General features: G+C 47.1%; 1 protein-coding gene across 1 annotated transcript in view; it reads left to right on the top strand.

The window, feature by feature from the left end:
- SLIT1 (slit guidance ligand 1) overlaps window positions 1-26,714 on the top strand; it is a 320,078-nt gene that overhangs the window by 24,888 nt on the left and 268,476 nt on the right. The window contains exons 2-4 of the mRNA XM_038744026.1: window positions 8,454-8,525; window positions 9,860-9,931; window positions 22,001-22,072. Of these exons, the coding sequence (XP_038599954.1) occupies window positions 8,454-8,525; window positions 9,860-9,931; window positions 22,001-22,072 (216 nt within the window). The remainder of the gene's footprint in view (window positions 1-8,453; window positions 8,526-9,859; window positions 9,932-22,000; window positions 22,073-26,714) is intronic.

The raw sequence follows: 26,714 nt of genomic DNA, 5'->3' as shown, positions 1-26,714 counted from the left end.
AGCCCACTGTTGGGTAGGGACTGTCTCTGTATGTTGCCAACTTGGACTTCCCAAGCGCTTAGTACAGTGCTCTGCACACAGTAAGTGCTCAATAAATGCGATTGATTGATTGATTGATTGAAGCAGGGGAGAGTAATTGTCGGATAAGAAGGAGGGCATTCCAGGCCAGAGGCAGGACATGGGAGAGAGGTCAGCAGTGAGTTCACCCCGTGGGACCCCGTGATAATAATAATAATAATGATAATGATGACTTTTGTTAAGCGCTTACTATGTGCCAAGCGTGTTGTAAGTGCTGGGGCAGGGGGGGATACAAGGTAATCAGGTTGTCCCACATGGGGCTCACAGTCTTAATCCCCATTTTCCAGATGAGGTAACTGAGGCCCAGAAAAGTTAAGTGCCTTGCCCAAAGACACGCAGCTGACAGGTGGTGGAGCTGGGATTAGAACCCATGACCTCTGACTCCCAAGCCCGGGCTCTTTCCACTGAGCCACGGGATGCCTCACCCTCCTCATTGTCTCTCTGAAGCCATGCCGCCCTGTCACGATCTCTTGCGGCATCGGCCAACAGCTGCCTGCGGGGCGATGCAGTTTATGGATCACCATGGTAACCCCAGGGTTGCCAGCAGAAGGGCTTCCTGTTGGAAAAACACAATCTTTACAAAACCCTGGGGTCTCTGTGCCACCCGGGCCCACTCTCTATCGAGGCTTTGAGCTTATAAATTGGACCCTGTCGGCCACCATGCTGGCCTGGCCGCCTGGTCCCTTAGCTGTCCCCACAGCGTCTTAAAGAAGCAGCGTGGCTTAGTGGAAACAGCCCGGGCTTTGGAATCAGAGGTCATGGGTTCGAATCCCATCTCTGCCAATTGTCGGCTGTGTGACTTTGGGCAAGTCACTTTACTTCTCTGTGCCTCAGCTACCTCATCTGTAAAATGGGGATTAAAACTGTGAGCCCCCTGTGGGACAACCTGATCACCCTGTAACCTCCCCAGCGCTTAGAACAGTGCTTTGCACATAGTAAGCGCTTAATAAATGCCATTATTATTATTAAAGCTCTGTTTACTTTTCTTCTCTCCTCACCCTTCCTTCCCAAACGTACCTCTCAGATCTCTGAGCCCCTGATCTGAAGAAGTTTTTTGGTTTGTTTTTGGTTTGTTAATCATTTTTGTTCTAGCACTTACTATTTACAGAGCACTGTACTACATGCTTGGAAAGAATACACAGTTGGGAATTAGAGTAGCCCACAGGAGGTCCCTTTCTCAGTCAAAATTGCCATAATTTCCCTCCGAACTGCAAACTTGAGCCTCTGGAAGCTTTATTCCTCCTTCTGAGATGTCTGTTTCCCACAAGCAGGCCTCTGCCTCCATCCCTCTCTTTTTCCCTCTCTCTCCCCCGTCCGTCAAGGGTGGCAGCCCTGGGCTCTGAGGGTTCTGGGAGCTCAAGTAGAGAGGGGGCAGCCAATGGTGGAGTCACGGCCTCCCGGGAGCTCGCCCCAACCACGATCCAGCTTAGTTTTCAAGGGCTTCTATTTACTTTGCCATCTGCATCACTTTTCTGGTCTTCTTGCACCCTGCCTTTCATGACTCTGATGGCGGTTCCCCAGGCCTTGCAGAAAAGAACCAGATGGAACAGATTTGTTCCCTGGCAGCCGTGACTGTGGTCTGGGACTTGAAGGATGAGGTGATTCAAAGGACCGTGAACCACCTAAGCCCAACGGCCCTTGAGTGTCCACTTGGATGAGCAGCGGGTGATAGAGGTGGAGCTGTGGGACTTTCTGGACCTCAATCTTCCTTTCTGTGAAATGGGGGCACCAGTGCCTAGCCCTTTCCTTCCAGCCAAGACTGGCGAGGGGGGAGTCTATAAAGCTCATGGCAATTCTAGGACAAAGCACAGTCCTATAGACTATAAGGTCGTTGTGGGCAGGGAGCATGTCTACCAATTCTGTTATATTGTACTCTCCCAAGCCCTTACTATAGTGTTCTGAACACAGTAAGTGCTCAGAAAATACTATTGATTGATTGATTGATCAATCCTTTAAAGCAGCCCGGTTAAGAGAAGTTGCATGGCTTACTGGAAAGAACCCAGGCTTGGGAGTCAGAGGACATGGGTTCTAATCCTGCCTCCGCCACTTGTCCGCTTTGTGACCTTGGGCAAATCACGTCACTTCTCTGTGCCTCAGTTACCTCATCTGTAAAATGGGGATTAAGACTGTGAGCCCCACGTGGGACAACTTGATGACCTTGGATCTACCCCAGCGCTTAAAACAGTGCTTGGCACAAAGTAAGCACTTAACAAATGCTGTTGTTGTTATTATTATTATTATTGTTAATACAGGGACCTAGTTAAATGGGCTTTCCATTCTTTCAATGGGATTGAGTGAGTGACGGTCATATGTGGAACAAAAACCTGGAGAACTACTAGGGACAAGATAAACCCCGATTCCTGCTCTCAAGCAGCTTATACTCTAAAGGGGTACACAGGTTTAATACACACACTCATTACATACTGAGGAATGGAACAATGACAATAGGTAAATGGAAGGAGGGAAGTGCAAATTTTCCACTCGAGCGCAAAATTTACCGAAGCAAACCAGAGATTTCCGTCCTCTAGACTGTAAACTTAGTACAGTGCTTAGTACAGTGCTCTGCACACAGTAAGCGCTCAATAAATATGATTGATTATGGGCAGGGAACATGTCTGTTAATTCTGCTGTATTAGTAATCTCCCGAGTGCTTAGTACAGTGTTCTGCACATTGTAAGCACTCAGTCAATACCAATGACTGATTGTGATATCTGTGGTGATCAGCATATTTGAAGCGTGGTTTCAGACGGAGTCCTGGAGGAAAGGAAGGACATGTCAACCAACTCCATTATATTGTACTCTCTTGATTGCTTAGTACAGTGCTCTGCACATTGAAAGAGCTCAATAAATACCACTGATGATGATGGGGGAATAGCAGGGATACACTGGCTTGGTAGTGAGACAATATAGACATAGATTAGTTGGGGGCAGAGATTGAGGAAGTGGGAAGGGGTGAAAAGAGAGGAAGCATGGCCTAGTGGAAAGAGCATGGGCCTGAGTTCTAGGCCAGTTTCATCACTTATCTGTTCTTTAACCCTGGACAGGATCTTTAATCTCTCTGTGCCTGAGTTTCTGCCTTTAATAAATGAGGATTCATTCATTCATTCATTCAATTGTATTTATTGAGCGCTTACTTTGTGCAGAGCACTGTACTAAGTGCTTGGGAAGTACAGGTGAGGACCCATGGACAAGAGGCAGGGCCTAATAGATAGAGCACAGGCCTGGGAATCAGAAGGTCACTTCACTTCTCTGGGCCTCAGTTACCTCATCTGTAAAATGGGGATCAAGGCTGTGAGCCCCAAGAGAGGCAGGGAGTGAGTCCAACCTCATGATCTTGTATCTACCCCTGTGCTTAGTACAGTGCCTGGAGCATAGTAAGTGCTTAACACATACCATAATTATTATATGAATGAATGAATGAAGGAGGTCCACTGGGCCCAAAACCTATGCATGGGTAGTCTGGCATCCATCTAAACATTGAGTGACCAGCCTCCAGCTTTGCAGGTCAAGTTAGTTTTCAGCTGGCCCCGAAGGAAGAATTTGGAGCAGGGTGAAACAGCTTCCGGAGGTGCCCAAGATTAGCCGGATCTTGGCTCATCCCGGACTCCCTCTTGTTTTTATTCTAGGGTAGTCCTGGGTTTAAGCCCACAGTGGCCCACCTAGAGCAGACCCAGCTCTCCAAGACTGAGACAGATCCTTTTTCTCACTGTCCCTTTGGCACTTGAACCCAGGCCACATCTCCGCCATGCGTGTCCTCCGTCCCCTCTCTGGGGGAAGTGTGCGGGAATTCATCCAGAGATGAACGGGGTAAAGGTTTTCAGCATTTTTCTTCTGGGAACCAGGCTATAATGGAAGATGCACAGCTTAGTGGAAAGAGCACGGCTAGTTCCGGCTCCTCCACTTGCCTGCTGTGTGACCTTGGGGAAGTCAACTTCTCTGTGCCTCAGATCCCTCATCTGTAAAATAGGTACTAAATACCTGTTCTCCCTCCCACATAGATACATGAGGGACAGGGATTTTGTCTGACTTGATTATCTTATGTCTACCCCAGTCCTTGGCCCATAGTATGTACTTAACATATATCATTATTATTATGAATAATGCCATTATTATTAATAGTAATAGTAATAATGATGGTATCTGTTAAGTGCTTACTATGTGCAAAGCACTGTTCTAACTGCTGGAGCACTAAGTGGTGGTGTCTTCTGGTGTTTTTCTCTGCCATTTTGCTTTACCCTGGGGATGAGGATTGGTGGTCCCCATTTTCTTTCTTTCCCTCCACCTCTCCTTTTATTCCCCGGCCCCCAGAACACTACCTGCTTCTCCCCCTTCCTCTTCTCCAAGGGTTTTCCCAGTGACTGACTGGTGGACTTTGAGGAGTGGTTTAAGTCCTTGAACCCTGCTAGGCACCTTCTCCCCATCTTGCTTGGCTGGGGTGGGGGAGAGGATGGGGAATATATTATGGGGGAGAGCAGGGGTAATAGATTAACTCTCAAATCCTATGGGAGAGGAGTTGTGTGGAACCTTTTATCACTTTATCAAAATTCTTTAAAGATGGGGCTGACTGACCCTTTCCTCTCTCTGTCTATCTGATCTTTCTACTCCTTCCCCCTCTCCTCCCTTCATCCTCCTCCCCCCATCCTTCTCCTCTTTCCTCCCCCCTTATCCCCTCATCCCCCTCCTCCTCCTCTTCCTACCCCTCATCCCCACTCCTCCTCCTCCCTCCCCCTCCCTTCCTCTCCCTCTTTTCTACCCCTTCCATCCCCCCTTATCTTCCTACCCCTTCCTTCCCCATCCTTCTCTTTCTCCCTCCTCTTCTTCCCCTTTCCTCCTTCTCTTCCCTGTTCCTCCCCCCTTCCTCTTCTTCCCTTTTCCTCCTTCTTCCTACCTCCTCCTCATCCCATCCTCCCTCTTCCTCCCTCTTCCTCCTCCTCTTCTCCCCTTCCTCATATGTGCCCTCCCCTGGTGCCCCCCCCCCCCCCCCACCCTCCCGACCTGACCTCTGGCTCAGAGGGTGAGGTTGGGCCCTGGTGACCCTGCCCCCAGGACTTCAGCGAGGTCTGGCTTCCCCCTCTAAACAAGGCTTCTGGGGGTAAAAGAGGAGGGAAGTGGAGGGGTGGGAGGCAGTGATAGTATCCAAACTACTCTTGTGAGTGGTACAAGCTTGAGGGAGGGCCCAGAATGTGTGTGGGCTTTTCCTAATCCTTCTGGCTTCGCTGTTTCCTTTCACCTTCTCCAGTGGCTTTGTTGTAGGGGGCTTTCTCTCTAGCCCCCTGGCAGCCTGCCCTATGTACACAGTCCCTCCTCCTCAGGGCCTTAGTTTTGTTTAAGGGCAGAAGTGCAGGGGGCTCCCCACCCTCAAAATGATCCTTTGATTTAAATACATCATTCATCACTGGGTAGGGCCCACTGGGGCGGGGGGCAGGGATGTAGGGAGCTTCCAGTGTTTGGGGCTGCAAAGAGACCACGTCTTGTCCCCTGGTTACCCCGGTGAGGGAGAGGGGAAGAAACAAGCTTGGCCACTCCGAATGTCTGGGATCGGTTGCCATTCCCACCCCAGATGCTGGGGTCCACCTCTGCAGCAGCTGGGAATGGGAACAAGCAGCGCATTCATTCATTCATTCAGTCATATTTATTGAGTGCTTACTGCGTGCAGAGCACTGTTCTAAGCACTTAACAGAAAATAGTAATGGGAAGGAAATGTCACCCTGCATATATTTAGCCATGTGTCTCCACAGACTATCTCCATATCTAAACATCCATAAAATACAGCCATTAATTATAGTTTGATTCTGAGCAACATAGTGCATACTCTTGTTAGAAAAAATAACTGAATACTCAGCCGCTGTGAATACCCAGGTGATAATCTTCCTTTGCAATTGTTGAGTTTATTTGCAAGCTATAAGCTACTCTATTAGAAAAGCCCCATCAATAAAGAAAATTATTTTAGATAAGAAGCAGTCCCATCAATAAGAAAATAATCTTAGTATCGGTAAACAATTTCTTATCATTTTAAGACATCACTTCCTTCTTTTTAATGGCAGATAGCATGGTTTGTAGGGCACAGAGAATGAAAAGATGCTATGAGTTAGAGGGGAAGTCTAAATTCACAAAAGCAGGATTCTTCAATCAATCAATCAATCAATCAATCGTATTTATTGAGTGCTTACTATGTGCAGAGCACTGTACTAAGCGCTTGGGACGTACAAATTGGCATCACATAGAGACAGTCCCTACCCAACAGTGGGCTCACAGTCTAAAAGGGGGAGACAGAGAACAGAACCAAACATACCAACAAAATAAAATAAGTAGGATAGAAATGTACAAGTAAAATAAATAAATAAATAGAGTAATAAATATGTACAACCCTATATACATATATACAGGTGCTGTGGGGAAGGGAAGGAGGTAAGACGGGGGGATGGAGAGGGGGATGAGGGGGAGAGGAAAAAAGGGGCTCAGTCTGGGAAGGCCTCCTGGAGGAGGTGAGCTCTCAGCAGGGCCTTGAAGGGAGGAAGAGAGCTAGCTTGGCGGATGGGCAGAGGGAGGGCATTCCAGGCCCGGGGGATGACGTGGGCCGGGGGTCGATGGCGGGACAGGCGAGAGCGAGGTACAGTGAGGAGATTAGTGGTGGAGGAGCGGAGGGTGCGGGCCGGGCAGTAGAAGGAGAGAAGGGAGGTGAGGTAGGAGGGGGCGAGGGGATGGACAGCCTTGAAGCCCAGGGTGAGGAGTTTCTGCCTGATGCGCAGATTGATCGGTAGCCATTGGAGGTTTTTGAGGAGGGGAGTAATATGTCCAGAGCGTTTCTGGACAAAGATAATCCGGGCAGCAGCATGAAGTATGGATTGAAGTGGAGAGAGACACGAGGATGGGAGATCAGAGAGAAGATTCTTCAATCTTTTTTAGGGGTTTCCTCAGCGCTTAATTTTTGCAGGGACTTGTTAGGGCTCAGGGTTGGCTGGCATCTCTAGGCTTAGCAATTCACTGCCTGGGCACCTCTAGGTTTGCTGTTTTGTATTTATATCAACCAATCCATCAATCATATTGAGGGGAAGTGACTTACCCAGGATCATGCAGTAAGGTGATGCTCCCCCACACCACCATCAGGGGGAATATGCCTGGGGCTGTTGGTCAGGAACTTTTGAACTGTGTTTGGCCTGTGGCAGACGGGGCTGTTGGACCCTTGGGGTCAGAGATCCAGGGGCCAATAGCTGGTTCCTACCTGGTTTATGCCCGCCTGCCTTGCCTCACCCCTGAATTGTCCTGTCTCATGTGTCCCTGCCAGGGGAAGGGAACCTTGCCCACCCTCTTGTCCCTGAAATGTCATGGAGCAAGGGTGGCATAGATAGTGGGGCACTGTGGGCTAAAGCCTCTTCAAAGCTGCTGCTCACCAAAGGATGGGGAAGCAGTGAGGCCTCAAGAACCTCCAGTGGTTGCCCATCCAACTCCGTATCAGAAACAGAGAAGCAGTGTGGCTCAGTGGAAGGAGCACGGGCTTTGGAATCAGAGATCATGGGTTCAAATCCTGGCTCCGCCAATTGTCAGCTGTGTGACTTTGGGCAAGTCACTTAACTTCTCTGAGCCTCAGTTACCTCATCTGTAAAATGGGGATAAAGACTGTGAGCCCCCTGTGGGACAACCTGATTGCCTTGTAACCTCCCCAGTGCTTAGAACAGTGCTTTGCACATAGTAAGCGCTTAATACATGCCATCATCATCATTATTATTATTAAACTCCTCAGCATTGGCTTTAAAGCGCTCAATCGCCTGGCCCCATCCTACCTCACCTCTTCTACACCCAGCCCACACATTTTGCTCTTCTAATGCTAACCTTCTCACTGTACTTTGATGTCATCTATCTCTCTGCCTTTCATTCAATCATATTTATTGAGTGCTTACTGTGTGCAGAGCACTGTACTAAGCACTGGGGAAGTATAAGTTGGCAACATATAGAGACAGTCCCTACCCAACAGCGGGCTCACAGCCTAGAAGGGGGAGACAGACAACAAAACAAAACATATTAACAGAATAAAATAAATAGAATAGTAAGTATGTACAAGGTCCACCTCAGAGGGTGAGGTTCGGCCCCGGTGACCATCCCCTTGCCCATGTCTTCCTTCTGGCCTGGAATGCCCTCCCTCCTCAAATCTGACTCTGAGTCTCAGTTTCCCCATCTGTAAAATGGGGATTCAATGCTGGTTTTTCCCTGTCCCTTTAGAATGTGGATCCCATGTGGGTCAGGGACCATGTTCAACCTGACAATCTTTTATCTGCTTAGTACATTTTAGTAGATTAGTAGATTTTAGTAGATTTTAACCACTTAGTACAGCGGTTTAACAAGTTCCACAATCATTTCTTCTCTTTCTCTACCTGTAGAGAGCTCAACGGGAACAACATCACCCGGATCAGCAAGAACGACTTCGCGGGCCTGAAGCAGCTTCGGGTGCTGTGAGTGTCTCCCTGTTTCCTTCTCTTCCTCCCTCCCTCCCTCCCTCCCTGCCCTTGCCTTTCCATGAGATCCCTCTGCCCCTCTCTCCCTGGAGCTGGGAGGAAGTGATTTCGGCTGCGGGAGGCCTTGGCTGGGTGCTTTCAAGATATTTTACCCTTTTGGGGTGCAGCAAGGAGTGGGAATGTCCCCGATATCACTCTTCAAGAACGGTGGTCTCCATAGTGGGTGGAGTGGGTATCAGGAAAATACCCCTGGGGGATGAGCCGGGATAGAGTGTCCAAAAGGGGAGGGGGAGGAAATGGGAAAGGAGGAGGAGGAAGATGGGATGTCCCCTTCTCCCCTTTCCCACCATCTCCCCTCTCTTTAATAGTAATAATGATGATGATGATGGTATTTGTTAAGCGCTCACTATGTGTCAAGCACTGTTCAAAGTGCTGGGGCAGGTACAAACTAATCATGTTGGACACATTCATTCATTCATTCAATCGTATTTATTGAGCACTTACTGTGTGCAGAGCACTGTACTAAGCGCTTGGGAAGTACAAGTTGGCAACATATACAGACGGTCCCTACCCAACAGCGGGCTCACAGTCCCTGTCCCACAAGGGGCTCACAGTCTAAATCCCCCATTTTACAGATGGGGTAACTGAGGCACAGAGAGTGAAATGACTTGCCCAAGATCACATAGTCAATCAATCAATCAGTTGTATTTATTGAGCACTTACTGTGTACAGAGCACTGTACTAAGCGCTTGGGAAATACAAGTTGGCAACATATAGAGACAGTCCCTACCCAACAGTGGGCTCACAGTCTCAAAGGGGGTGACAGAGAACAAAACCAAACATACTAACAAAATAAAATAAATAGAATAGATATGTACAAGTAAAATAAATAAATAGAGTAATAAATATGTACAAACATATATACATATATATAGGTGCTGTGGGGAAGGGAAGGAGGTAAGAAGAGGGCGATGGAGAGGGGGACGAAGGGAAGAGGAAGGAAGGGGCTCAGTCTGAGAAGGCCTCCTGGAGGAGGCAAGCAGGCAAGTGGTAGAGCTGGATTAGAACCCAGGTCCCACTGACTCCCAGACCTGTGCTCTTATCCACTAATCCAGGGAAGTCTACCCTTAGTATGTCTACTTAACTACTTCTTATTTCATTGCCAGCGATTTGGGTGTCCACTGTCTCCTGGCCCTCCTTGCTCCAGAGTTCCCGCTTCCTTCCTGCTCCAGAGTGCTCCCCTTCCTTCCCGCTTCAAAGCTCCCCTTCCTTCCTTCTCCAGAGCCCCCCGCCCTTGCCCTGTAGCAGTCTCTGTCTCTTTGCTTCACTAGGCAGCTGATGGAAAACCAGATCGGAGTGGTAGAGCGAGGAGCATTTGATGACATGAAAGAGCTGGAAAGACTGTGAGTATCCATGCGATTTGGGGGAGGGAGGGAAGAGTGTAGGGAATAGAGCAGTCCTGATCAGAAGGAACCCCTTACAGAGTCAAGGGACCCTCTCTGTTGGGGTCTGCCCCCTGATTCATGGTAGTCTGGAGTCTCATCTCCTCCCTGGGCCCAGCGTGGTCAGGGGGCCCCAAAGGGAATCTGAGAAAGGAGATTTAGAGCGTTGAGACCACTCAGGGGTGGCACTTTTAGCCCTCAGAAGGAAACCGGATGACCTGAGGTCATGGATTACAGGTCATAGGCTTGCTGCTAGGGTTGCCGGCAAGGTCAGGTTTCCGGATCTCGGTCGGGTCAGGGGTTAGGGAATGGGGAAGGCTGCTCCGCCCTGTTGACCTCTGTGCTTTGTCTCTATGATAATCTGCACTCAGTGGGCGCTCACCAAACACCATTTCCACTGTGACTCTGGAGTAGGGTAAGGTTCTGTGACCCAGCTTTTTTGGGAAGCTTCTGCAGAGGAGGGCTCTAAAGCTCCCACAGGGCGAAAAGCTGAGCAAACAGAAGCACCCGGAGGGAATTAGCTATTTTGCTCCCTCCGCTTTTTTCCTTAAAGCCTTAGTTTCATCCATGCCTTGGGATAAAGGTTCAGTGGCAGATCCAGGGAGCAATGGGAAATGCGCCTGTGGGAATGAAGAGGGGAGAATGTTTGTGTTTGGACTCGGCTGCTGATTTACTCTGTGGTCTTCTCTGGGCCTTAGTTTCTGAATCCGGGATAGAGAACCCAACTCCCCCACCCCCAAACCAAACTTCCCTCCATGCTCCTCCCCAGGATTGTGAGATGAGGATTGTAGGAGGGTTCCTTAAAGAGTTTGGTGCTCTGCCTACAGGGAAGCTTCCAGGTAATCCATGCTCTGAGTTGGCACTGCCAGAAATGGTGGCAGTGGGTTGGCACTGGCTGCTTCTGTGGCTTTCAGGTCTCTTCTTCCTGGAGGGCCTCCCTGCCTCCATGTTGATCAGCTTTCTCCAGCCCCGAGTGACTCGAAGTTTGCATAAAAAAAATCACCCCATTTACAACTCAGTAGATGCCCCCTTTCTCTCCCATTCCACCTGACCCTCCCTGTCCCCTTTCCCCATATTTCCTCCTTTCCCTCCCTCCCCCCTCCTTGTTTGTCCCCCCCCCTCCCTTTTTTCCCAGTCTCTCACACTCCATCCCTTCCCTCCTTCTCTTTCAATGCAGTTATAGAAGCAGGAGATTATCAGGATCAAGACTGATCACTTTAGAAGACTTCTGGCTTTATCAGTCAATCAATCAAAAGCATTTTTGAGCTCTTAATATTTGCAGAGCTGGAAACACGATCAATGCCACTAAGGAGCTCACATTTCCCTCTCCTAGCCAGAGCAAGCCCTACCCAAGATGCTGCCTGATGTTCTGAAAAGTTGTTCAGATCCAGCAGGCCTTGCTACGCTGATCATAATGGGCAGATGTCTTTTGGTCCTTGGGGTGGAGGGCAATGGTAAACCCAAATCTACATCTCCAGCCCTGGTCTCTCTAACATCTCTACTTGGATGTCCTCCCGTCACCTCAAGCTTAACATGTCCAAAACATAACTTTTCAATCTTCTCACCCAAACCTTGACGTCCCCCTGACTTTCCCATCACTGTAGATCTCTCCCCCTCATCCCCCTCTCCATCCCCCCCGTCTTACCTCCTTCCCTTCCCCACAGCACCTGTGTATATGTATATATGTTTGTACATATTTATTACTCTATTTATTTATTCTACTTGTACATATCTATTCTATTTATTTTATTTTGTTAATATGTTTGGTTTTGTTCTCTGTCTCCCCCTTCTAGACTGTGAGCCCACTGTTGGGTAGGGACTGTCTCTAGATGTAGCCAACTTGTATTTCCCAAGCGCTTAGTACAGTGCTCTGCACACAGTAAGTGCTCAATAAATACAATTGATTGATTGTAGATGACTCCACAATCCTTCCTGTCTCACAGGCCCATAACCTTGATGTTATCCTTGACTCCTCTCTCTTACTCAACCTACATATTCAATCTATCACTAAATCCTGATAGTCCCACCTTAACAATATTGCTAAAATCTGCCCTTTCCTCTCCATCCAAACTGCTACCATGTTAATACAGTCACGCATCCTACCCCATCTAGATGACTGCATCAGCTTCCTTGATGACCTCCTAGCCTCCTGCCTCTCCCCACTCCAGTCCATACTTCATTCTACTGTCCAGATCATTTTTCTACAAAAACGTTCAGGACAAGTCATCCCGCTCCTCAGAAAACTCCAGTGGTTGCCCATCTACCTCCCCATTAAACAAAAACTCCTTTCCACTGGCTTTAAAGCAGTCCATCACCTTGCCCCCTCCTACCTCACCTCACTACTCTCTTACAGCCCAGCCCATACACTTCATTCCTCTAATGCCAACCTTCTCACCGTGCCTCAATCTCGCCTATCTCTCTGCCGACCCCTCGCCCATGTCCTGCCTCTGGCCTGGAACGCCCTCCCTCCTCAAATCAGACAGACAATTAATCTCCCCCATTTTAAATAATAATGATGGCATTTGTTAAGCGCTTACTATGTGCCAAGCACTGTTCTAAGTGCTGGGGGGGGATACAAGGTAATCAGATTGTCCCACATGGGGCTCACAGTCTTAATCCCCATTTTACAGATGAGGGAACTGAGGCACAGAGAACTTAAGTGATTTGCCCAAAGTCACACAACTGACAAGTGGTGGAGTTGGGATTTGAACCCATGACCTCTGACTCCCAAGCCCGGGCTCTTTCCACTGAGCCACGCTGATTCTATGCTTCAAAGCCTTATTGATGGCACATCTCCAAGTGGCCTTCCCAGACTAAGCCCCCACCTTTCCTCTTCTCCCACTCCCTTCTGCCTCACCCTGATTTGCTCCCTTTGTTCTTCCCGCTCCCAGCCCCACAGTACTTATGTACATATCTGCAATTTATTTATTTGTATTGATGTCTGTCTCTCTCCCCGACCCTGTCAGACTGTAAGCTCACTGTGGGCAGGGAATTTGTCTGTTTATTGTTGTATTGTATTTCCCAACAAGCACCTAGTACAGTGCTCTGCACACAGTAAGCACTCAATAAATTCGATTGAGTGAATGAATGAACTTTGGTCAACACGAGCCTGGGAATCAGAAGTACTTGGGTTCTAACCCCGGCTCTGCCATTTGTCTGCCCTGTGACCTTGGGCAAATCACTTCACTTCTCTGGGCCTCAGTTACTTCATCTGTAAAATGGCGATTAAGACTCTGAGCCCCGTGTGGGACTGTGTCTACTCTAATTAGCGTGTATCTACTCCAGTGTTTAGTACAGTGCCTGGCACCTAGTAAGCACTTAACAAATTCCATTAAAAAACAACAGAAACAAAGTCAAAAACTCTGTAACCAAATGCTGGATGAGGCTGGCAGGGTAGGGGCTGTAGGCTTGCACTGGCATCTAGGAAACTATCTTTGCTATACTTACACTTTCAATGTGGAGATCCTGTAGCAGAGTTGTCTAGGGAACTGGGGGGAGGGGGTGGGTACTGCCCAAGTGCTTAGTACAGTGCTCTGCACACATTAAGCGCTCAATAAATACGATTGATGATGATGATGAAGAGCTGGGACCCTAAAACCTCCTTCCTCTCCCCCTCCTCCCCCTCGCCATCCCCCCGCCTTACCTCCTTCCCCTTCCCACAGCACCTGTATATATGTATATATGTCTGTACATATTTATTACTCTATTTATTTTATTTGTACAGATTTATTCTATTTTATTTTGTTAATATGTTTTTGTTTTGTTCTCTGTCTCCCCCTTCTAGACTGTGAGCCCACTGTTGGGTAGGGACCGTCTCTGTATGTTGCCAACTTGTAAGCACTCAAGCACAGTAAGCGCTCAAATACGATTGAATGAATGAATGAATGCAGGGTGTTGGGGGAGTTTGTCAGGATCTATAATAATAATAATAATAATAATGATGGTATTTGTTAAGCACTTACTATGTGCAAAGCACTGTTCTAAGCTCTGGGGGGATACAAGCTGATTAGATTGTCCCACGTGGGGCTCACAGTCTTCATCCCCATTTTCCAGATGAGGTCACTGAGGCACAGAGAAGTGAAGTGACTTGCCCAAAGTCACACAGCAGACAAGTGGCAGAGCCAGGATTAGAACCCATGACCTCAGACTCCCAAGCCCATACTCTTTCCACTGAGCCACGCTGCTTCTCAGTACCCTTTACCATTTAATTTTCCCTTTAAGCACTCGATATTCACCCCACAGCACTTATATTCATACCTGTAATTTTTGGACTTTTATTAATGTCTTTCTCCCTTTCTACACAGTAAGTTTCTTGTGGGCAGGGAACTCATCTATCAATTCTGTTGTATTGTGCTGTCCCAAGCACTTACTACAGTGCTCTGCACACAGTTAACACTCAATAAATACCACTGATTGATTGTCAGAAGTCATGATTCCTGGCTGGATTTTGTTAGTTTGACTTTGTGTAAGGAGGTGTTGAAAATAAACACAAATGAGAGGTTTTAGTGGAACAATCCAGTTAGACTGTCTTGGGGCTGGTAAATTGTCTCCCTTGGTAGATATTCCCTGCATGTCCTTTCCCAGCCCAGGTCAGTGTCTTGCAGAGTGCACGTTGAGTAAATATTAATATAGATATTACAGAGGGGGTACTCAATAAATATTAATGATGGTACTTGATAGGTGTTTATTACATAATAATGATAATAATAATAATGGCATTTGTTAAGAACTTACCGTGTGCCAAGTACTGTTGTAAGCACTGGGGTAGATACAAGGTCATCATGTTGTCCCACGTGGGGCTTACAGTCTTAATCCCCATTTTACACATGAGGCAACTGAGGCACAGAGAAGTTAAATGGCTTTCTCAAGGTCACACAGCAGACAAGTGGCAGAGTCAGGATTAGAACCCACATTCTTTGACTCCCAACCCTGTGCTCTTTCCTCTAAGCCATGCTGCTTCTCTAATTACATGCCCTGTGACGGGTACAAGATCATTAGACTCTAGACTGTCAGCCCATTGTGGGCCGGGAATGTGTCTACCAACACTGTTATATTGGACTCTCCCAAGCACAGTGCTCTGAGCATAGTAAGCTTTCAATAAATACAATTGATTGATTGATCATTAGATCAACATCCGATCCCTGTCCCACTCGGGGATCACCATCTAAGAGGGAGGGAGAACTGGTATTTAATACCCAGTTATCAGAAGGGGAAACTGAAACTCAGAGAGGTCAAGTGACATGTCCAAGGTCTTCCAGCAGGAAAGTGGGAGAGCTGGGATTGGAGCCCAGGCCTTCTGACTTCAGTCCGAGGATTTTTCCACCAGGTCATATTGCCCTACCTATCATTAATGTCCTACCCATTATTATTTGATGTGGATACGAAATTACTTCCATCTTTCAATTGTATTTATTGAGCACTTACTGTGTGCAGAGCACTGTACTAAGTGCTTGGAAAGTACAACTCAGCAACAAAGGGAGACAATTCCTGCCCACAGCGGGCTCACGGTCTAGAAGCGGGGAGACAGACATCAAAACAAGGCACCAATTCCTTTATACACGAGCTTGCTCAGGGGAGGCTGGGCAGAAGGGGTGGGATATAATCTCATGTCTTTGGATGTGCCAGAGGGAAGTACCCTATCTTCAATATATATATTTATGGTATTTCCTAAGCGCTTACTTTGTGCCAAGCACTTTATTAAGCTCTGGGTTGGATATAAGCAAACCGTGGTGGACACAGTCCCCGTCCCATGTGGGGCTCACAGTCTCAGTCCCCGTTTTACAGATGAGGTAACTGAGGCACAGAGAAGCAAAGTGATTTGCCCAAGGTAACACAGCAGACAAGTGACGGAGCTGGGATTAGAACCCATGACCTCTGACTCCCAGTACTGTACTCTTTACAAGGTCCAGCCTGCTCTGCTAAACTGTAAGCTCCTTGAGGGCAGGGCTAGTGCCTGCAAACCAGTCAGTCATATTTATTGAGCGCTTACTGTGTGCAGAACACTGTGCTCAGCGCTTGGGAGAGTACAACACAAACTCTTTATCCCATGTTTAGCCCCACAACTCTAATGTATATAGCTGTAATTTATTTTAATGAGGGTCTCCCCCTCTCATTCATTCATTCATTCAATCATATTTATTGAGTGCTCACTGTGTGCAGAGCACTGTACTAAGCGCTTGGGAAGTACAAGTTGGCAACTCTCAACTGTAAGCTGCTTGTCGTGGGAATGTGTGTACCAACTCTGCTACATTCTGCTCTCCCAAGTGCTCTGAACCCGTTAAGTGCTCAGTAATACCATTCTATCATATTCCCCCAAGTGCTTGGTACAGTGACCCTGAGCAAGTCACTTCACTTCTCTGGGCCTCAGTGACCTCATCTGTAAAATGGGGATTGAGACTGTGAGCCCCACGTAGGACAGGGACTGGGTCCAACTCGATTTGCTTGCATCCACCCCAGCACTTAGTACAGTGGCTGGCACATAGTAAGTGCTTAACAAATGCCACTATTATTATTATTACACACAATAAGTGCTTAATAAGTGGCACTGATTGTATTCTCCCAAGTACTTCAATTCAATCATATTTGATAATTTACTATGTGCAAAGCACTGTACTAAGAGCTCAAATAGTACTTTCCAAGCGCTCTGCGTATGGTAAGTGCTCAATAAATATGAATGAATGAGTACATTTTCATTCAATCTTATTTATTGAGCCCTTACTGGGTGCAGAGCACTGTACTAAGCGCTTACATTTTAATACAGTGCTCTGCCCACAGTGAAGTGTTCAGTGCATACCATTAATTGATTTATGGGCAAGTCACTTCACTTCTCTGTGCCTCAGTTGCCTCATCTGGAAAATGGGGATGAAGACTGTGAGCCTCACGTGGGACACCTGATCCCCTTGTAACCTCCCCAGCGCTTAGAACAGTGCTTTGCACATAGTAAGCGCTTAATAAATGCCATTATTATTGATTATATTTATTTTTTGTACTCACCCAAGTTCTGAGTTCAGGGCTCTGCGCACTGAGAATGCATTGGGTCCATCCCACCTGGCTCCCTAGATTTGTACTGGAGTCTCAGAAATTCTCCTGGGCTCTTTGTCCCTTTCCTACCATCACTGGCTTGTGCGGTCTTTACTGGGAAGTAGCCGCTGAGCTTCTGTGGGAAGAAAGGGGTTGGCTTGGCTCCCAGGGCTGGCGTGGGCTCCTGCAGGGAGGCAGTGGCTCCGGTTCTTCGGTGGCTAGCCCGCAGCTTTTGAAAGGGGGAGGATAAATCAGTAGGCTTCTCTTTCGGGTTGGCATGGGAGGAATTTGTTGGTATGAATAGTGGGTGAATAGCAGCCTGTGCTAAGCGCCCTGGAGCCACCGACTCGTCCCGAGCTCCGTCGGCATTGTTTCCGACATTCCGTCTGGTTGAGCCTCATTCTTCCAATCCATCGAGATCAGAGTTCATACGATGCCCCTTGAAGAAGCTGTAACTCTTTTTGGTGGATTTTTCCAGTTCAGTTGGACTTCTTTTTCAGCTGGCCCATTTGAAGCCATGTCTCAGTAAATAGGGCTCTCTCTTGCCCTAAATTCCTTCTTTCGCCCTCTTGTTAATCAATCAATCAGTGGTATTTATTGAGCGCTTACTGTGTGCAGAGCGCTGTTCTAAACGCTTGGAAGAGTAAAATGGAAAAGAGTTGGTAGACTTTTTATTTTGTTTATTTTGTTAGTATGTTTGGTTTTGTTCTCTGTCTCCCCCTTTTAGACTGTGAACGCACTGTTGGGTAGGGACTGTCTCTATATGTTGCCAACTTGTACTTCCCAAGCGCTTAGTACAGTGCTCTGCACACAGTAAGCGCTCAATAAATACGATTGATTGATTGATTGGTAGACACGATCCCTTCCCAGGTTCCATCTCTTTTCCTGACCTTGGGCCAATTTAGAACTTGAGTGATTTACGGGAAGATTTCCAGGGGTGTTGAAAGCACAGCAGGGCTGGAAACTCTGCTTCCAAACAGTTTATCCTTTAGAAGTCTTTATTTTTGTCCTTTGAAATTCCTGTCAGCCCCTTGAATCAGTGGATTGTCCGGGGTATGGAAGCTTGATTGGCTAGCACCTCAGCATGGCTTAGTGGAAAGAGCCCGGGCTTTGGAGTCAGAGGTCATGGGTTCAAATCCCAGCTCTGCCAGTTGTCAGCTGTATGACTTTGGGCAAGTCACTTAACTTGTCTGTGCCTCAGTTACCTCATCTGTAAAATGGGGGATTAAGACCATGAGTCCCCTGTGGGACAACTTGATCCCCTTGTAACCTCCCCAGAGCTTAGAACAGTGCTTTGCACATAGTAAGTGCTTAATAAATGCCATTATTAATTATTATTATTATTATTATTATAATTACCTCCCATGCAGTTATAACCTATATTTTGGGTTGGCCATGCTCTCCCTGAATGGTCCCACACCTCTCCCAGGGTGAAGACAGGTGGATGAGTTTCCCCCAGTGCTTTTGGCTTCATTTTCTGCAAGAGACTGATGGAGCAGATGGGACAGAGCAGTGCTTTACTCTGGTCAAGAAGGGCCAAACCAGTTCCTCTCTAGGGTCAGAAGCTTTGGCTTCTGGAGATTTATGGAGCAGACATGACATGCATGACATGAAACTGCTACTAGTAGTAACAGCACTTATTGAGCACTGCACTAATCGCTTGGAAAGTACAAAACAAAGAAGTGACAAGTTCTTGCCCATAAAGATCTTACAGTCTAAGGGGGGAGACGGACAAGAGTATAACAATTAGAGTGACCGAAGGTGATAATTGAGCATCTGAATAGACATCATCATCATCATAAATCGTATTTATTGAGCGCTTACTGTGTGCAGAGCACTGTACTAAGCGCTTGGGAAGTACAAGTTGGCAACACATAGAGACAGTTCCTACCCAACAGTGGGCTCACAGTCTAGACTTGAGTGCTGAGGATGGGTTTAGTTAAGTGCTTAAGTGTAGGCTGGAAGCTCCTTGTGGGCAGGGATCATGTCTACCAGCTTTATTGTATTTTCCCAAGCGCTAAGTCAAGTGCTGAGCACATAATAGGTGCTCAGTAAATATCAGTGATTGATTGATTGATAGGACTCAAAACAACCTTTCTGAATTCAGAGCAATCCAGGGGGAATGGGGGAGAAGCAGCATGGTGTAGTGGATAGGCATGGACCTGGGATTCCAGAGGTCATGGGTTCTATTCCCAGCTCCGCCACTTGTCTGCTGTGTGACCTTGGGCAAGTCACTTCACTTCTCTGGACCTCAGTTACCTCATCTGTAAAATGGGGATTGAGACTGTGCCCCTCACAGAACAGGGACTGCATCCAACCTGATCTGCTTGTATCCACTCCAGTGCTCAGTACAGTGCCTGGCGCATAGTTAAGCGTGTAACAAATGCCATGGTTATTATTGTTATTATTAGTATTATTCTATTTTCCCAAATGCTTAGTACAGTGCTCTGTATATAGTGAGCCCCCAATAAATCCAATTGATTGATTGATTAGACACTTCAGCCAGGATGCAGGGATCGCTTGGAACAGTTCTCAGTAGTCCCAGCTAAACCTGATGCCCAGAGTCTTACCCAAGTCAAGATTGAGTCAGGTTGAAATAATAATAATAATAATAATAATAATAATAATAATGGTATTAAGCGCTTACTATGTGCAAAGCACTGTTCTAAGCGCTGATAATAATAATAATGGCATTTATTAAGTGCTTACTATGTGCAAAGCACTGTTCTAAGCGCTGGGGAGGTTACAAGGTGATCAGCTTGTCCCACGGGGGGCTCACAGTCTTAATCCCCATTTTACAGATGAGGTAATTGAAGCACAGAGAAGCTGAGTGATTTGCCCAAAGTCACACAGTGACAAATGGCAGAGCCGGCATTTGAACCCATGACCTCTGACTCCAAAGCCTGTGCTCTTTCCACTGAGCCACGAGAGCAGTGTGGCATGGCACTGGGTAAAACTAGGTGCTGGCACATCTGTTCTAGTTTGGAGATTCAGAGTTCTTCTGTTCTTTCCTTCCCATGAATGATCCGGCCAGCATTTTAGCCCATCCTGTGTGAAAGGATTTTAAAGCACACAGCTTTGACTGTGACCTAGCCGTCCAACGTGCTCATTAGTCAGCTGATCGGTAGCATTTATTGAGCACCTGCTATGGCTAGAGCACTATTCCAAAAGTATGATAGAATTAGAAGACATGTTCCCTTGCCTTCAAGGACCTTACCATCTGGGAAGCAGCATGACCTATTGGAAAGAGCTCAGGCCTGGGAATCAGAGGCCCTGGGTTCATTCGTTCAATCATATTTATTGAGTGCTTACTGTGTGCAGAGCACCGTACTAAGCGCTTGTCTAATCCCAGCTCTGCCAATTGCTTGCTGTGGGACCTTGGGCTAGTCACTTCTCTTCTCTGTGCTTTAGTAGCATAAATGGGGATTCAATCGCTGTTCTCCCTCATCCTTAGAGCGTGAGCCCCATGTGGGGCAGGTACTGTGCCTGACCTAATTAACACGTACTGTACTTACCTCATCGCTTAGAATAGTGTTTGACACATAGTAAGTGCTTAACAAATATCATAAATTTTAATAATAATAATAATAATGATGGCATTTGTTAAGCACTTACTATCAATCAATCAATCATATTTATTGAGTGCTTACTGTGTGCAGAGCACTGTACTAAGTGCTTGGGAAGTACAAGCTGGCAACATATAGAGACAGTCCTTACCCAACAGTGGGCTCACAGTGCTTACTATGTGCCGAGCACTGTTCTTAGCACTGGGGTATTCATTCATTCATTCAATTGTATTTATTGAGCGCTTATTGTGTGCAGAGCACTGTACTAAGCACTTGGGAAGTACAAGTTGGCAACGTATAGAGACGGTCCCTACCCAACAACGGGCTCACAGTCTAGAAGGGGGAGACAGACAACAAAATAAAACATGTGGACAGGTGTCAAGACATCAGAATAAGTAGAAATAAAGCTAGATGCACATCATTAAGAAAATAAATAGAATAGTAAATATGTACAAGTAAAATAAATAGAGTAATAAATCTGTACGAACATATATACAGGTGCTGTTGGGAGGGGAAGGAGGAGAGGAAAAGGGGGGTTCAGTCTGGGAAGGCCTCCTGGAGGAGGTGAGCTCTCAGTAGGGCTTTGAAGGGAGGAAGAGAGCTAGCTTGGCGGATGTGTGAAGGGAGGGCATTCCAGGCCAAGGGGAAGATGTGGGCCGGGGGTCAACGGCGGGACAGGCGAGAACAAGGCACGGTGAAGAGGTTAGTGGTGGCAGAGGAGCAGAGGGTGCGGGCTGGCCTGGAGAAGGAGAGAAGGGAAGTGAGGTAGGAGGGGGTGAGGGGATGGAGAACCTTGAAGCTGAGAGTGAGGAGTTTTTGCTTGATGCATATGTTGATTGGTAGCCACTGGAGACTTTTGAGGAGGGGAGTAACATGCTCAGAGAGTTTCTGCACAAAGATGATCCGGGCAGCAGCGTGAAGTATAGACTGAAGTGGGGAGAGACAGGAGGATGGGAGGTAAGAGAGGAGGCTGATGCAGTAATCCAGTTGGAATAGGATGAGAGATTGGGGTAGATACAAGGTTATCAGCTTGTCCCACGTGGGGCTCAAAGTCTTAATCCCCATTTTCCAGATGAGGTAACTGAGGCACAGAGAAGTTAAGCAGACAAGTGGCGGAGCCAGAATTAGAACCCACGACCTCTTACTCCCAAGCCCAGGCTCTTTCCACTAAGCCACGCTGTAAAAGAAATAATAAATAGCTGGGATTAGATGGGCAGAAAGAGCTGGAAAAAATAGGTAGTTTTGTCCTTTGCTTTGTGAGTGAAGGAGATCCCAGAGACTGTGAGCCCATTGTTGGGTAGGGTTGTCTCTATTTGTTGTTGAGTTGTACTTTCCAAGCGCTTAGTACAGTGCTCTGCACACAGTAAGTGCTCAGTAAATACGATTGATGCATGAATAAGCAGTGTGAAATATTCTTTTCTTTCTTTCCTTTTCTGTTTTCTAGACGACTGAACCGAAACCAGCTGCATGTGTTGCCGGAGCTGCTGTTCCAGAACAACCAGGCCCTCTCAAGGCTGTGAGTACCCAGATCTCCCTCTTCTTGGGCCTCCAACTGAGGATGAGGGGCCACAGGGGTGCCTCAGACTGAATTGGGGTGGGGCTGACCATTGTGATAACATTCCTCAACATAGTGATGTGGGACAAGACCTGGGCAATAGAGAACTCCCTCCCTGGTTTTTTTTTTGTTTTTTTGGTTTTTTTGGTTTTTTTTTTTTACAAAACTCACCCCAAAGAAGCTTTAGCCCATTGCGGGAAGATGGGGGTGAATGGGCCCATTTTGGACCTTCCAATGGCTGGGAGAATCGTCCTCATTGGAGCGGTTGTTCCCAGGATCCACACTGCGTCTTTCCAGTCCCAGTGGGTGCGGGCAGGGCCTGGACCAGGGCACGCTGGGGTGGACCTGGAGTCCCAACTGACTGGAAGTGCCGTGGCCACTGAGATCTGGGTGGCTCATTCCTCAGCCCACTCGGGCAAGGCAAGCATCTCCCTGAAGAGGAGAATCGGATAAGGGAAAGAGGAAGCTTCCCTTCCCCTCCACACCTGGAGAATCTGCATTTTCTGGGCAAAGGGAAAAATCGAGCTCTCGAAGCAGAGATTTTTGCATGTACCGATGAAAGATTGTCTCCTCTATTTTTTCGCACACTTTAATAGTTCTCTTTGTCCAGCTTTAGATCTGGGTTACTGATTTAATATTTGAGATGTTATTCAGTGGTCACTCATAGCCCCAACCTGCAGGAGTGAATATTCTAAAGTGGCAGGAAAAATACATTTCCCACATTGTGCACAAAAATCGTGGCTCCAATGGTGATTTCTGACTTTCCATTTTTAAACTGGCTTTCTATTTTTTTTTTCCCAGGTTTGACTTATTTGGAAGGGGTAGAATGGGTCTCAAGCAATCCATCTTGACTTTAAGCTCATTGTGGGCAAGGAATGTGTCAGCTTATTGTTGTATTGTACTCTCCTCAGTGCTTAGTGCAGTGCTCAGTACACAATAAGCACCCAATAAGTACTATCAGTAAGCACCCAATAAGTACTATTGAATGAAAAAATGAATGAATGAAAAGGCAGTGTCTAGAAGTGGAACGTATCAAGGTTAGGCAGGCTTCCTGTTGGAGGCGGCATTGGAGGAGGGCCTGGAGATTTGCCCCCCGAAAATTAGTGAGGCCAGCGGCCCAGACCCTAGAATTCTGCTCCCTTCCTTTCAGGGGTTGTGTGAGTTCTGGCCAAATTCTAGTTCCCTTCCCTGAAACTGGAGGAAGAGAGAGGATGGAAAAAAGCAGACCTGCCGTGGATCTCTCCCAGAGGGCAAGATGCTATTATTAACTGCTAATTAGTATTCATTGGACCGAAGTGGAAATACTACTGGGTATCTGTGGCCGATATTTTGTTTTAGTCATAGATGGGAGTTTGGAGAGAAACCTACTTAGTTGCCGGAGGCCAATGTTTGCCATCTCTGAGGGGACTTCCAAGGACGTGACCTCAGGGCAGGGAGAGAGACACAAGGGGTGACTTTACAAGGAGAAGCAGCATGGCCCCTTGGATAGAGCAGGGGCTTGGCTGGGTTTTAATCATAGCTCTATCACATGCCTGTTGTGCGACCTTGGGCAAGTCACTTAACTTATCTTTACCCCATTCTGTAAAATGAGGATTAAAACTATGAGCCCCGTGTGTGACAGGGACTGTGTCCAACCTGCTTTGCTTCTATCTACCCCAGTGATTAGTATAGTGCCTGGCCCATAGTAAGCACTTAACAAATACCATAAAAAAAAATCCTGGTCCTGGGTGTCAGGGAAACTGAGTTCTAATGCCCGTTCGTCTTTGTGATCTTGGATGAGTCACTTCACTTCTCTGTCCCTCATTTCCTCATTTGTAAAACGGGGGTCATTTCTGTTTTCCCTCCTACCTAGACTGTAAGACTGTGTCCAACCAATTATCTTGTAATAATAATAATAATGATGGCATTTAAGCGCTCAGTATATGCAAAGCACTGTTCTAAGCACCAGGGAGGATACAAGGTGATCAGGTTGTCCCACGTGAGGCTCACAGTCTTAATCCCCATTTTACAGATGAGGTAACTGAGGCACAGAGATGTTAAGTGACTTGCCCAAAGTGGTGGAGCCAGGATTTGAACCCATGACCTCTGACTTCCAAGCCCCGGCTCTTTCCACTGAACCACGCTGCTTGTACCCTCACCAGTGCTTGGCACAGAGTAAGAACTTAACAGTGTTGCTTGTAAATACTTATGGTACTTATTGAGTGCTTACTTAACAGTGCTACCATCATCATCATCATCATCAATCGTATTTATTGAGCGCTTACTATGTGCAGAGCACTGTACTAAGCGCTTGGGAAGTACAAATTGGCAACATATAGAGACAGTCCCTACCCAACAGTGGGCTCACAGTCTAAAAGTCTACCACATCCTCAAGCACTGTTTCTCCCAATTAGTCACATTAGAATGACTGTTGGCTTAACTGTCTTTCTTCTCCTGGCCTGGATGTGCTCTCTCCCTCCCTTCTTCCCTCCCTCCAATTCTCCCTGTTTCCCTCTCACTGCCTCCCTAAAATCTTCCCTCCGTGGCAGCGATTTTCTCGCCTACACTTGCGTCTCAGTCCGGCTTCTTGACTGACGTTGGTTGACAAGAGAGTCCATTATTTGGCTTGTGGGTGGAGACAGGCTCACTTTGACTGTGGGTTGATGCTGAATTTGAATTGATGTGGTTCCTGAGCAGCCGCTTCTTCTCGTGCTCCGGAGCCATCTCGGAAAGAAGGTCTGAGGAGGCTGCCAGCGTTGGGCGTCCTGGAGTGAGTCTTTGAGCTGAAAGCGGTCACTGCTGATCTTTCAGTGTTTGCGTGTGTGTATACACGCACTTGCTGAAAACCTGATGCTGTTGCTTAGAGATTTTCCCTGCCTGGGGATAGGGAATCCGGCCAAATTCCTTGCTCCCATAGGTTTCCTCTTTCCTATAATCAGGATTCATCTGGGCTAGGAAAGAAGCAATCTGTCTCTTGGTCCAGGACTGAAGATGATTATGGGGGAAGGGAGAAGAAAAAGTCTGAAGGTTCTTCCTTTTGCAGCTGTCCATCAGCCTACCAAATAAAACAACCCAGGTTAACCTGAAGAAGGCAGGTTTCCGAGAGATATTTCTAAGGTGGGGATAATTGATTCATTAATTTGACACCAGCCAGTCTCTTCACCTTTGAGTGGTAGTGGCTTTTGGAGGGAGGAGTTGGTTATGGTTTCTTCCCTTCTAGAATGTAAGCTCCCTATGGACAGGAACCGTGTCTACCAGCTCTGTTGTATTGTACTCTCCCAAGCGCTTAGTACAGTTCTCTGCACACAGTAAGCGCTCAACAAATACCATTGATTCATTGTTGTATTTAGTGCTTCCTATGTGCCGAGTGCTAGTGTAGAGATAGAGTAATGTCATTCATTCATTCAATCATTTATTGAGTGCGTACTGTGTGCAGAGCACTGTACTAAGTGTTTGGGAGAGTACACTATAACAATAAACAAGCACATTCCCTGTCCACAACAAGCAACTGCCCCTGAGCCTCTTGGGGCTCATAATCACAATCTAAGAGGTAAGAAAAGCAGGCAGGTTTCTGAGAGATCTTTCTAAGGTAAGGATAATTGATTCATTAATTTGACATCAGCCTGTCTCTTCACCTTTGAGTGGTAGTGGTTTTTGGAGGGAGGAGTTGGTTATGGTTTCTTCCCTTCTAGAATGTAAGCCCCATTTTCAGAAGAGGAAACTGAGGCTCAGAAAGGTTAGCCCAAAGATCCCACAGTGAGCCAGTGGCAGAACTGGGATGGGAACCCAGGTCTCCTGACTTTCAGTCCCATATGGGTGTCTGTAAGGATGGAGAAATAATTTTGTAGGCAAAGGAGAGGGTAGATTTAAAGCACACAAGGATGAACTTGAGGTGGGTGGTATCTAGATTTCCTCCAGCAGCGCTCTGTGGCTCATGCATAGGAGTGAGGGAAGCAGACTGTGGAGATGATCCAGGGCTGTGGATTATTGATATCGATGAAGATCGATGAAGGGATAGGGGAGTGAGGGTAGCTGAGTTCAGTAGAGAGGGTGGAGTTGGAGGTGTTAATTTGGTCATCAAGGGAAGGTAGTTTGGGAATGGAGGCGAAGTGGAGCATGATGACTTCATGGTACGATGACCTGAGAAAATTGGATGGGGTTAAAAGATTGGAGGTCTCTGTGGAGGAACAGGACAGATTTATGGGGAGGAAGGGTGTGGGAGAGAAGGCAGGTGAGGAGGTTGTGATAAGATAGAGGGATTTCAGAGTTGGTGAGGGTAGAGATTGTACAGTGACTAGAGAAGATGAGATCAAGCGTGATCCAAGTTGGTCAGTGGGAGAGGTGGGCTGGAGCAGGAGGTCAGTGGAGTTGAAGAGCGGTAACGTTGTCAGGAACCTCTCTGTGGATATCGAAGTCTTTAAGGATCAATGTAGGGATCAAGAAAGAGAGAAGGAATGTGAGAAAGGAATCAAAATGGTTCAAGAAGTTGGAGGTGGAGCCTGGGGGTGGGGTGGTAGTTGACCATGACTAGTATCTGGAGAGGGCTTCTACGATGGAGAGGATGGTGGTTTAAGAGAAGGGGTGGTCCGTGGTGGCCGAGAGGGAGAGGGAATGAGCTTGGTTA

This window comes from Tachyglossus aculeatus, chromosome 3, assembly GCF_015852505.1.
Source record: "Tachyglossus aculeatus isolate mTacAcu1 chromosome 3, mTacAcu1.pri, whole genome shotgun sequence".
NCBI classification, from domain to species: domain Eukaryota; kingdom Metazoa; phylum Chordata; class Mammalia; order Monotremata; family Tachyglossidae; genus Tachyglossus; species Tachyglossus aculeatus.
Note: the sequence above shows the minus strand (reverse complement) of the source record. Positions and strands in the feature narration are given on the sequence as shown.